We start from the raw sequence: 13397 nt of genomic DNA, 5'->3' as shown, positions 1-13397 counted from the left end.
TCATAGAATATTTGTAAATATTGGATATGTTTTTAGAGGCTTCACCACTGCTGATGTCATAAGTTTTTGTGAGTGCAATTGACCAAAAAGTTAAACTAGAGCCTTGTTTAATAAGGTTAAATAATCAGAGGTATAGCTAGGCTATATAGCATCTTTTGTGACAAAAGAAATATACTCTGATTAGTCTTGTTGTAAATAGGAAGGAGCCTCTTTGAGTAATTTGATGAGAAACAATGCTCTGAGTTTAACTATGAGCTATCTTGACTTGGTGAGCAAATGTATCCGTCTGCTTTTCACCAACTCAGCAGAACACCAAGTGTACAGTGTTACGCAGTGACTCTATTTCAGACTTCTAGATGCAAGACTACTTCTTATGATAATTTATCAAAAATATTCTGACTTAAAAATTATTATTCTTGGAGTAAAGGAAATAAACTCTGGTATCCATAGCTAAATCAATCATTAGATAAGAAGATACAGTAATTTGATATGAACAAGAGCTATTAAGTTGTTGCTTCACTGCTTTTAATTTCTAGTCCAAGCTTGATTTTTTAAAAAGTTAATTTCAAAATGTTTTACCCCCTCAGGAAGGGTAAGAACAGATTTTCTTTTGTTGCTCCTCCTTTATAAGAGACAGAAGATTTTCTCGAGAGCCTCAGTGTTAAAAGACCTTCTGGAGTGTTGACATGAGACTGTCAACAAAACCTGCTATAAGTGAGAAACGAGTGAGCTTAACAAAGTGTAGATGATTTTTTCTATTTTTTCTTTCCTTTTAGTAAAAATAATTCCTATGGATAATTCTAAATGTCAGAATGAACTACACACTTATCTAGCTCACTCCCAATTACTATCTCCCGAACACTTTCAACGCGTCCAACAGCTCTGCTGTTTACTTTGATGCATTCTGTTTACTCATTCTTTTTGTTTTTGATTAAGCATTTTAAACATTATTCACTGATTTCAAAATGCAAACTGTTATTCAAGTTTCCTGCTACACAGCAGTCATCCTGAGACTTCTCTTTACCAACATCCTGAAAAATTCCTTTTGACCCTTTCCTGGTTTTGATCCCATGTCATCCTTACAAGTTCTTGATTTATTTATTCTGGTGCAACTCTTTGCTTTCTGAGAAAAGAGGAGGGAAATAAGTGTGTGCCTTTTTATATTTGGATGTTGCTAGATTTGTATCACATCACTTTCTGATTCCTCCAAATGTGGACTTCTTAGTTGCCACCTCACTAAAAGGTGATTCTTTTGCTTCTTTGTTGAGAAGATCAGCTGCCATTCTGAATTCTGATCCTCCCAAGATTGCCTATGCTTTCTTTTTATTTTATCTTACTTTCCTTTTGCTTTTTTCATTTCCATCAGGATTCCAAAATATCATGATGAGGATGTGCCTTAGTAAGGGTCTTTTGAACTCTGTATGGGTGCTGTGTGGACCCTTTTATTGACCACTTCCTTTTACTTGTTACTTGTTTCTGGAATTCCTTAGTTTAGACCACCTGAATTGATAATCTAATTTTTTTAAAATTTTCTTTTTAATTTTGGCTTTTGGTTTCATTTGCTGGGAAAATTTGACAACTATATCCTCTTAAATTTAGGAATTTTTATTTTAGATAATTCTAACTTTTTAATGTTCAAGAGACTTTGTTCTCCAGTTCTTCTTTTTTATACCATTATCATCTTTACGGCATCATTCAGCTAGTATTGGGAATAGTCTTTCCCTATACCTGTCCTCTGTTTTCTCCCCATTTTTCTGTTTTTCTTTTGTGATAGCAGCCTTACTCAAAATCCCATATTTAAGAGCAGGTAAGGGATTGGACTCTGTACATGCTGATAAGGAGTAAACTTTTTTTCCATCTTTTTTTTTTCTTTTCCTTTATTTATGTATTTTAAGAGCTGTCATGTGTTAGTATTCAGAGGTCTTTTTTTTTTTGGCAGCACATTTCCCTGGGTAAGGGCCCTCTAGTCTCTGGATGATATGCTTGGAGATAGCATTCTAGGAGCGCAGAGGTAATAGGGTGAAGCTCTTACTCACATTCAAGCGGAGACTTTTTAGTTCCTTCAGTATTGTTAACCATAGTTCGCACACACTGTATTAGTTCTCCAGAATTTATTCATCTTGCCTAATGGACACTTTGTTTTTTTCGACCAACATCCCCTCATTTTCTGCTTCTGGCAACAATGAGTCTACTCTTCTTCCATGGGTTTATTTTAGATTCTCCATAGAAGTATGATCGTATGGTATTTATCTTCCTATGTTTGGCTGATTTCCTGCAGGTTAATCTATATTTTTGCAAATGGCAGAATTTTCTCCTTACTTAAAAGACGAAATCATAATTTTATCTATTTATATACTTTTGGTACTAGGAATCAAACTCAGGACCTAGTCTTTGCCAGGCAGACACCTATGCGGCTGAGTTATATCCCCAACCCCAAGACTAAATAATTTTAATGTATATGTACCACAATTCCTTTTTTCTTCTTTCCTCACCCTCTCCTCCTCAACATCCTCCTTCTGTTTTGGTGATACTGGGGATTGAACCCAGGACCTTACACTAAGCTGCATCTCCAATTTCTATTTTTTATGTTAAGAATTTTCCCTGAGTTGCCCAGTCCATCCTCACGTTAGCTTCCCTACTTCAGCTACCTGCTTCCTCTCCTGCGTTAGCTTCCCCAGTAACTGGGATTGTATGTGCCACTGCACTGCAGCTACGTACCATAATTTCTTGGTCTAGTCCTCTGTGCCTGGAACATTTGGCTTGTTTCCATGTCTTGGTTACATAAGAGTGTGCTATTCCTTGCTTTTATCCCTAATGCTAACCCCTCTCTGAATTCCTGATTTATTGTATGATTCTCGCGGAAGCAGCTGCTTTCATCAGCGCATCTTTCTGTGGACAGGAAGTTTCTACAGCTCTTTCACGAAGTCAGTTGCCAGGTCTTTAATTGCTTTCCACTGTTCAAATGTTTGAAACCATTTCTCATTGGTTTTCTTTGTCCATATGCATTCATTTTTAAATTCTTACTATCATTTTAGTCAGGCTTTGAGAAAGAAATAGAAATGCATGCATTCATTTAATTTATTATATTTAATCAGAATTTCTGGAATTTTGTGCTGTAGTCAGACAACATAAATCTATTTCTTTGCATTTATATATTTTATTGATTAAAGCAGTGATTATATAAATTAGAAAATATAGTTGGTGGGATAGCCAACAAATGTCTTTTCAAAAATCACTTTATATTAGTTTCAACAGGAACCAATAAATAAATGAATTGACTAAATATACATTAAGCATTTTTAAGCCTTTTCTTTCTTATACATGAAGAAATTCTAGTTTGAAAGTAGTCTCATTTAAAAGTCTTCTTTTCAACTTACTCAGGGACTTCTCTTTCACAAATACCCTCCATTCTGCTTTTTAGGCTTTTATTCAAAATTCTTGAAGTGAATAATTGTGAGTAATCCTCGTAGCCACATTACAAATGAGCTGGTTACATTTTTTCTCACTGTATATTTGTATCAGATACAGGGCTAGGTCCCAAGGAATCAGTGGTGAACAGGCAGCACAGTTTGTTTTCATGGCATTTTCTAATCTAATCATAGGAGAAAGAAATTTAAAGCAGAGTTTCATGAAACGTGTGTAGACTGTAGCACAGGAAAGTACGGAGTGTTCTTAGTACACACACAGGAGCATGGAGCCCAGAGGAAGTGACCTCCTAGAGTTACGGAAAGCAATACAGGAGATTTATGCTTAATTGAGTACACAGGGATGCTATGTATAGGAAGGAATGCATGGGAAAAAACATAAGGGACATAGGCTCAGTGTTGGGCTTTCATTATTCAGAAAAGAGTGTATGATGGCCAGGATTAGCATAAAGAATTTGAGAGAGAATTGGCAATGCTTTTAATAAAGAAAAGGAAATAAAGTAAATCAGGAAGTTACAGAGTTTCTTCTTTGAATTTTTTAGAAATATCTGACAGTGAATTCTAGAAAAAAATCCAAGTAGAGAGTTTAAATAGATATACATGTGCATGATTTTTATTATTTTTAAAAATCACTTATGCATTTAGATATTTTTACCCCAGAAGTAAATATAAAGCAATCTGCAAGCTATAGACTAACTTCTAAACCTAGCTCTTTCTTACTATGTAATGCAGGCAAGGGAATCTTATTATATTAATGTATCCTATTAGTAATTATGATTAAAAACTTTAATGTTTACAAGGAAAAGACATTTGGGTTAAAAATACAATATTTCAAGGTGATTTCAATATTTCTGGAAAACAGATTCTGGTGATCAGGGTAATATAGTAGATGCCTAAAGGAAGGGAATGCTTCAGAGAGTTTTAGGTTAATGAGAGCAGCTCAGTGGAACTGAGGATATAGTTCAGTGGTAAAGGACTAGCATGCCTGAGGTCCTGGCTTCAACTGGAAAAAGGGAGAGAAAGAGGCATCAGTGTCATAAAGAAACATTTGCTTCATCTAATATCTTGAATAGCTATTGAGATATTAACAGAAAGATCAGGAATATACACACACATTCAGTTTTTAGTTCATTTATTTATTCCCTACTTTGTTTCAGTTTACAAGTATCTCCTGTGCTGTGAGCATCTCTGACTGCCAATCAACAGCAACAACGGGCTTCAGCCTAAGCCAGATAAACACCCATTACCCCTTCAAGGAAGTTCGAGTTACTTCTTCAGACAGGGGAATGCTATAGGCAGTTAAGTTAGATAGAATATTGTAGGCAGTCAGCTATGGCTGGGCCCTCAAAGGAGCCTGGGCAGAAAACCAGATACCTTGCAACTGTAGGGGAGACCTACACCTCCCTCTGTGGGCCAGACCTCAAAACAAAAGACAAAACAAATACAGCTACACCTTAAGGATAAACATGTGGGACTGATACTCCAAATAGGTATCTAGGTATCAAACACCTTAAGGAAGCCAGAAGAAGCCACTCATGCAGCCTGCTATAGGCAAAGGCCCTGTTCCCGCTTGCTACATGACTCGCTTCCCTGTTGCATCCTGATTTAATCAATTATACCTGAGCAATCTTGATCTTATTGGTTGATCATAGTTCTGCCCCACCTCATGCCCATCTTGCAAGTTCTCATTTTTCCTCACCTTGGACCCACCTTACCTCATGGTTTTGCTCTATAAAAGTCCCTAGAAAAGAGTCTTTGGCAACCCACTTGATACCCTTCTGTCTCTCTCTTAGACAGAAGCTTTCTCTCAACAAATATATTCTGCTCTTTAAAAAAAAAAAAGAAAGAAATCATTCACTACAAAGCTTTTCATCTGATTAACAGTCTCAATCCTATTATGCTGATCATAATCAATCTTAACATCTTTTATAATACATTCTTTGTTCTTCAAATTCTAAGATAGTTCATTTATTTATTCTCTACTTTGTTTCAGCTTTGTAACAACTCTTGGATTTATATGGCCCCACAGCAATTGAGAACAGTTATAAGGATACATTCAGTTCAATAGAATTGAAAATGAAATATGAAAAAAGCCAAGAGAATAAAAAATAGGGCAAGAAATAAAATTTGATGTGCTATATAATTTTGTTGTGGTTTCTTCTTTTTTTTCTTTTTATGTTTGAATAATGTAGATTTGGGAAAAAAGGAAATAAAAAAATAAAACATGAAGTTATGTATAAGAATATAAGTATGCGTAGTATTTAGTCCTGCATGTTCATAAAACTAATCCGAATCTTAGTTTCAAATTTTTCACATGCAGTGAAAGAGGAAAGTGATTTATTATAATATATTAATGGTAATTTAACAAAAAGGTCACTCAGAAAAAGCTATTTCTGGAATTCTGAGACCTACAAGAGAATTCTACTGTGTAAAGGATAAAAGAACAATATAATAAGCTATGTTTTCAATAGTATCCTTGTGTTTATAAATAATTTTTTAATGTACAGTATGATAAGGCTAAAGTTGCATTTGTTAGGAATTTATGTTATTCACAGTATACACAGTCTGGCAGGAACCACACATATTGTTTAAAGAAGCTAGATTTGTGTATTTCAGTGGCACGTCCTTTTAAAATAAGGCTTATAGGCCTTTGGTGAGTAAAGAACTCCATAATCAGTGGGAATTGCAAAGATACAAATAAAGTAAATAGGATTTTTAATAGGAGTAATCGTTAGCACTTTTTGTGCCCATCATTGTTAATATCTAAGATTTTTTTATGTTTTATGTTCCAACATTTTTTGTCCACTTTAAAATACCACAGAATAAGTGTTATCTCTGTCAGTGGTCTATTATACCTATCAAAATATGTTCCAGTAGTGTAATATTCAGCCACTAATTTAAACAATATAGAACAATGCATCTAAATATTCCACTATTTAAGAGATATGTCCTCAAGACTTAAAGATATAACAACTTTGGAGGTAAGTGAAATATCCTGGAAATGAACCGAAATATTCAGAGGTGACCCTAAGTAGGGTGTGATAGTCATTGTAAAACAAATGTAGGTTGCGTCAAAGCCATCAAGAAGTCATGGGAACAGTTTCTGCAGGGTGTCCCAAACTATTTTAAGGGGAGGAGAGAACTGCTGGAGGGAGACCTGAGGTAACCTTGAGGAGATTGATTGCTTCTGCTGTGATCCTGCTGACATTTAGACTAAAGGAAACACTTTATCAGATTGGATGGTTTTCTGTTGTTTTTCTTCTCAACTCTCTCTTCATTTATTTTACAGTGGATGGAACTAAGGTTCAACACTCTGGCAAAATGCCCACACTGCAAAAAAATGTAAGTTCTCTACCGCTGGAAGTAATTGAGAGCTATTTAAAGAGTTCAGAAGTCTCATCTAAGCAGACTTTTATTTTAAGAAATATTATAGAATCAATGCATACTTAATATACTTATGTTTTTCAAGACTGAAAATAAGACTCTTATTTATTATACAAAAATATCATATTTAAAAATTAAAATGAATGGTCTTATCATTCTCTGGAGGGTAATTGGTTTCTAAGGAAAGCTGATAAAGTTGTCAGAAATCTAGTGAAGATTTTCAGATATCATAAGAAGTTACAGTGTAATGTAAACAGTCTAAAATTCATATTTATAAATGGGCTATGATCTAGTAGAAAATCCAAATTATTTCACAGTTCATAGTTAGCTGATTATAATCACTTCTTTTTATCACTTGCTAAATAGGTTGTTACTGTGACAAAGTTGATCCAACTGTTTGTCAATCTTAACTATTCAGTCTACTACTTTTTATTTCTAAATGGTGTACCATTTCTATGAAAGAATTTTAAAAGTAAGCACAAACTGAGAAATAACTTTTTTTTCAGTCCAAGGATGAGCTATATCCACAATCGTTTGTCTGTCTGTCTGTCTATCTATCTACAGAGTCTCACTAAGTTGCTGTGATACTCCTGCCTCAGCATTCCACAGTACTGGGATGACAGGTGTCCTCCATTACACCTGGATATAAGAGAAGATGTTTTGATTAAAGACTGTGGCTTAGTGTTGGAGGTCTTGAAGATTATGCCAATAATCTTGATTTTGTAGGAAAAGTCATGGGAATTACTGGAGTGTACTATTGTGCTCATATATATGATTTATTACACCAAAAGAATGTAAAACAAAATCAATAAAGGAAAAAAGGCAAATGGGGCAAAACTTGAAGGAAACCAAGTGGAAGCCTCCAGAGTTCCTCTCCCAGTGGAGTCCTCCAGCAAGGAATTGTCAGTGTGCATGCAAAATTTTACCCAGTAGGACAGCTCACTAGAGACTATGCTCACTTGGTTAGATCACTTAGGAACCCATTGCCCGGCATCTACCAAAGTTCAGTCACTCAGAAAGAATACAGGCCGGCAAACCACATTGTTTACACTTTGTATTTTTATCTATTTATGTTTTAGTACTGGGGAGTGAACGCAAGGCCTCTTGCAAGGCAAGCTGCATCTCTGGCCTGTTTTAGCTTTTATTTTAGTGTAGGTGCTCTGAAGGGAGCACGTTTTTATTTTGAGTCAAGGTCTTGGTAAGGCATCTGTGTTGCCTGAGCTGGGCCTGAGCTTGTGATTTTTCTGCCACAGCCTCCTAGAATGCTGGGATTACAGGCATGTGTCACTAGCCCCAGCATACACAGCATCTATTTTGATAATGAATTTTTAAATTAAAATTATTTTCTATTCATATGTATAAAATATAATAAAGTAAATCAAACTAGAATGTTTTGACAGTTCAATTTTTATAACTGAGGATAAAGAATCATACTTTATACCTTACCTATTTTGAGAGTAGAGAAATCTTAAGAAAAGTTTCTAAAAAGAAATAATTAAAAAGTATCTGAAAAGTAGAGAATGTGTAATAAAATGTCTCCAATTTATCTTTGCTAGTTCTGAACTCACCTATATATAGCCTTGTGTGAATAATTTCTTTACAGTCTATTTTTAGCTTGACAAGACCAGATATTTCATTTTCTTAGTTGTGAAATTAATCATCCAAATTCTTAACTTTCCTAACTCTAGTAGAAATCTGTACCTGGAGACACAAAAAATGCCCAGAAAAATATACATTTGAATGAGATACTGCCATTCACCCCAATAAATGTAATAAACAAGTAAATGATTCATATTTTTGTGTATTCTTTTATAAAATACAAAATTAAATTATAAGTCTTTCCACCAAGATTATTAAATTGGAAAAAGAAAATTATGGAAAGTAGAAAGCAGAGTTATTTTGGAATTAGCACACTGTGGTGCTAAGTCCACTGATAGTTCCTTCATGTTTATAAATAATTAGCTGGAATCCTTTCAGCAATCCTGAAATTAAAGAATTGTATCTTCTTTTCACAGATAAGGAACTGTTAAGAGAGGTTAAGGAATTTACCCAGGGAACATGTATGGTTAATTCTTTTAGAACAGTGGTAAAGTTTTTACTGATAATAAAGAAGAATTGAATGTCTAAACAGACATTGGATCACAGGAAAGTGTGTTAATATAAAGAAGAATTTGTACTTAGGGAACAACTTACAGGAATTTTACATGGAATGAATCAACTTAATCATCACTAACAGGAGGGTTTGTAGGAGTGGGGTCACATGCTAAACATGGGAAGATTTGAGCTTTCATTACTAGGGGACAGAAGATGTTGTCACATGAACACCCATGGCTGCTATTTTCTTTTTGAATGGTCTTCTTTATAACAACATAATGTTGTTATAGATCTGTTGGGCTAAGATTCTGAGACAGACATTTGTTTCTTAAATATAAATATCCTAAAACTTCTTTTGAGTTGCAAAATCATTACTATGAAATCAGCATGCCGTGTGCAGGAAGCTTCCCCAGAGGTCCTAAGGAAAAGGAGCGTCTTCTCATGGCCCTATTTTCTTATGCAGGAACTTAGGCTGTTGCAGTTAAAGGTTGCTGTTTTTCACCTTGGCAATTTATGACCACCATCCAAATGAAGATGTAGATTTAGCATTCTGAAATAGAATTTGGACATAATTCAATGCAATGTTATAGGGGACCTAAGCCTAATGGAGGCATTGATTTAATCTATGGTATTTCTCACTGAATGGCTTTTGCTCTGTCTATATCACTGACGTATTTATTGCATTGTGAATCACCTCCTGCCATTTTAAATAACAGCAGATTCTTAGTATCAGATAATGTCTTTTTACTTTGTTTTTTTGTGATTTTGTAAATATTCATTAATTTAAAAACAATTCTGTGTTTGGTACTAGGTGCTTTCAATAAGAGTAAAATCTTGCTGTCAAAGGAATTCATTTTACAGACAGCAAGAGAAACAGGAGTAGACAATTACGATAAAATGTTAAGTGCTTCAAAGAGGTATGGTCAGTGTGCTGTGCTTTGAAGACTGGAGGAGAAGGGATCAAGAGAAAAGTCTTCAGGAGAAAGGGACACATGAACAGTTCTTAGCAGATGAGGGCTGTGATGTGAGAGGAGGGCAGGGTGGTTCACTGCAGAGGCAGCCACCTGTACAAAGGTACAGAGAAGTCGATCAGTGTAGGTGTGCTATTAAGGAAACAGATAAAATGTGCAGGGGTAAGGGAGCAAGATGGTTGGGGTCAAGGATGAACTGAGTTCTTAGGGGCTACAGAACCATTCACTAAAATAGAGCATACAATATCTAAAGAAAGAGATATGCCTGGCAGAGAATGATTAATTCATATTGAATATAGTAGATATAGAGACCTCTAGGTTTGTTAGATTTTCAAAATCTTCACCCCATCTGCTTTTAAATCCTTCACTCTGTATAGCATGTTAAATGTGTGAATTGTAATTTAAGCAAAGTAAATTAAACTGAAATGTTTGATCAGTATGGCCGTGGCTTCTCCCATTCTTTACCAAGATAACTGAAAATTGAAACATTTGATATTGATTAGCTCTTTTTTAGTTATTGTTTAATTTTTATTTTTCTTAGTATGTGTTTGCAGTGCATAACAATTACATTCCTCCTGAAGAGTTGGTATCTGTGCATAACAAATCTTAATGCTTAACCATCCCTACCCCATCCCTCCCTCCCTGCTCCTTCCATCTCTTGATCCCCTTCCTATTTGCAAAAGCTTTCTTTTTTCTTCTTTTTTAAATCCCATTATCCTCTCCTCTTTTTCTTTTTCTCCATCTCTTGTTCCTCTTCCCATTTGAAAAAATCTCCCTCCTTCCTATTAGCTTTTATTTTGCTCTATATTTATATTTGGAGGTCCTCACATAAGAGAAACTGTGCCGTATTTTAAGCTTGTTTGTCTGATTTATTTCACTTAATGAGATGTACAGCTTTGCTAAAGCCTGCTCTGTATTCCTTCTCAAAGTGACCTTGATTGACTCCCTCCCTCATTACTCAACACACCTGTCCCCAGACAGTCACTGTCCCTCTCAGATTCTCCACCTGTTTCCCCAGCTTCCCCAGTCTCTGTGATGAGTTGCCATCTGTCTCTCTGGGATAATTGCGGGTACCTGTGAACTCTGCATAAGCCTGTCCCTCTCTGTACTCATTCCCCTTGCTCTTCTCTGTGGGAAGATCTCTCCAAGACCTGACTTCATTTGATCAAGGAACACCATTCACTCTGGAGTAAAGCCCAGTGAACTGTCTGTCAGGCCTATAATTTGCTCGGAGGAAATATACACCCCAGATGCAAATTGAAATAGTTCACTCCTTATATTACTTGTTTTCTTTAAGTATTTGGTTCTGTTCATCTTAAAATTTGTTCTTTTTTGGTTCTTAGATATGCTTTCTTCCCAATTTTTCCGACTTTTTAGATAGTCCTTTGTTTTTTCTTCTGTTGTTTTCATCTTCTCTTGCAAGTTATTAAATTTTGCTGTTTACCAACATGGGAACATGGCAACATTGCATCTAGATTTTCTTGTATGTTTTTGTGTCATTTATATCCCAGCAATCATCCCGAGTCTCTCTTTGGGGCTTTAGGTGTGGATATACAGTCTCTCTTCACTACTTGCCTATAATTATTTCTACCTGGTATCTCCCTGTATTCTCAAACACACCATGAACAACATCCTTACCCTCTCTGCAAGATAACCTTTCTTATATATTGATGACTATGTCATACTGATGGGTGTTATCCCATCTGCCCAGGATGAAGCCAGAAATCTGAGTGTATCTTTGCTTCATTTTCCACAGCTAGATGGTAATGTTTTACCAATTCCATCTGTGACTATTTTAATTTTGTCTTCTTATCATCAGTATTTCTGATTTAGTTCATGCATTTAGCACCTCTCACTAAGATTATTACATTGGTTTCTAATTTTCTCTCAAACTCCAGCCTTGAAGTTCTCAGTTCATTTACTAGAATGATGGTGCTCAAATACATACATGATTTTAAACTCTCTAGCTTCAGATCTTTTGGTAGCTGCTATGTTCATGGCCGTGCATTTGTTTTTACAGGTGACCAAAGACGTAGATAGGATTACTTAGTGGCATGTAAATTACCCCAAAGAAAGATCTGCTTTTATTTTTTGTTAGAAATGCTTTGTATGGTTTACTATGTAGGCTTGTTGACTAAATTCCAAAATCAAACTGCAAACTTATTAGCAAGATATATCTAGGTCCCCAGATTTAAGTCTATGCCTAAATTATCTATGAGTATCTTTGCTTTCTTCCAGCCCTACACACAACCCTCTTTGTCTCAACCTCAATAAGTGCTGCTTCTAAAAATGTATTATGCACTTTTGTATTTCTGTCTCTTTAATCTCATCCTGCTAGATATGGAATAGTTTGGCTAGTGCTTTCCTTAACCTGCCTTACCTGGAAGACATCTATTCAACTTCAAATATCTTTTGTTTCTACCTGCAGAAACCTTCCATTGCAGAAAGGTTATTGTGCTGCTCATTGTTTGACAAAATTACTTTTTTTCATACCTGAACAATGCTACTATTTTCAACTAAAATAACTCATTCCTCTATCTATACATATCTGTCCTTGTCCTTAAACTCTTATTGTTTAGTTCATTTTCTCTTACTATAAAAATACCAGGAACTTCATGCTTTATAAAATAAAGCAGTTCATTTGGGCTCACAAATGTGATCTAAGGTTAGGAGCTCACATCTGGTGATGGCCTTCTTGCTGGCAGAATCCCAAGGAAAATTGCCAGATTGTTGAGTGACTATTTTATGATTGTGGAATTATACCTAATTTTTCTTTTCTTTTTTGTTCTGTGCTCCATTTTCCAATTTTCTATATCACATTGGTCAGCTTTCCAGTTCCAGGGACAAAATACCTAAACACTAAAAGGCGAAAAAGTTGTAAGTGCCTCATGGTTTCAAGGTTTCAGTCCACCCATGACTGACTGGCTTCCAGCAGAACAAGGAGAAGAGGCAGGGCAGGAAGAAGCTGCTCTGGTGATGGCAGCTAGGAAGCAGAAGCAGGGAAGAGGCCTGAGGGGGACAGACATGGTCTTCAGTTTATGTCTTGGTGACTTACCCAGCCACACCCACTCATCTTCACTTTGTTGTTGTTGTTGTTGTATGTCTGTGTGTGTGTGTTTAGGGCTTATAGAATTTTATTATTTTACAATTTTTTAACTTTCGGAAAAAAGGTAGAACAAAATTTCATAATAAAATAATAGGAGAATAGCAATAGTTAAACATTACATATTACCTTTAATGTAGTTGCTCAGGGTATAAGATATGTACATAGAAATGTCTCCAATCAATATTAGCACAAACTTTCCTTTTTAATAAACTGAGAGACATTTGTATAGCTGACTCGTGCTTTTTCCTTTTTACTATGGTCGTTTCCCCTTTCAGCCTTCCTAGTTTCTTTTTCCTTTTGAACAGTTTCTTCCTATTTCACAGTATCTATTGTGTATTTTAGCATTTCCTTTTTAAGATTCTTATACATGGGAGACAATCTGATGTTTACACACATAAACATTATTCGTTTCACAAT

At 35.4% G+C, this 13397-nt stretch overlaps 1 protein-coding gene across 4 annotated transcripts in view; it reads left to right on the top strand.

The window, feature by feature from the left end:
- Pip4p2 (phosphatidylinositol-4,5-bisphosphate 4-phosphatase 2) overlaps positions 1 to 13397 on the top strand; it is a 52173-nt gene that overhangs the window by 30120 nt on the left and 8656 nt on the right. For 2 of the 4 annotated variants that reach the window (XM_003479882.5, XM_005008239.4), the window contains exon 5: positions 6715 to 6767. In XM_003479882.5, coding sequence (XP_003479930.2) covers positions 6715 to 6767 — 53 coding nt within the window. Of the gene's footprint in view, positions 1 to 4582; positions 5326 to 6714; positions 6768 to 7373; positions 10314 to 13397 lie in introns of those variants that run through there. The other 2 variants (XM_063257543.1, XM_063257544.1) reach the window with 2 other exon arrangements.

This window comes from Cavia porcellus, unplaced genomic scaffold, assembly GCF_034190915.1.
Source record: "Cavia porcellus strain 051 isolate PalLab524CR breed Dunkin Hartley unplaced genomic scaffold, mCavPor4.1 scaffold_10, whole genome shotgun sequence".
Taxonomy (NCBI): domain Eukaryota; kingdom Metazoa; phylum Chordata; class Mammalia; order Rodentia; family Caviidae; genus Cavia; species Cavia porcellus.
The sequence above is the reverse complement of the archived record's forward strand: the minus strand, read 5'-3'. Positions and strand labels throughout refer to the sequence as shown.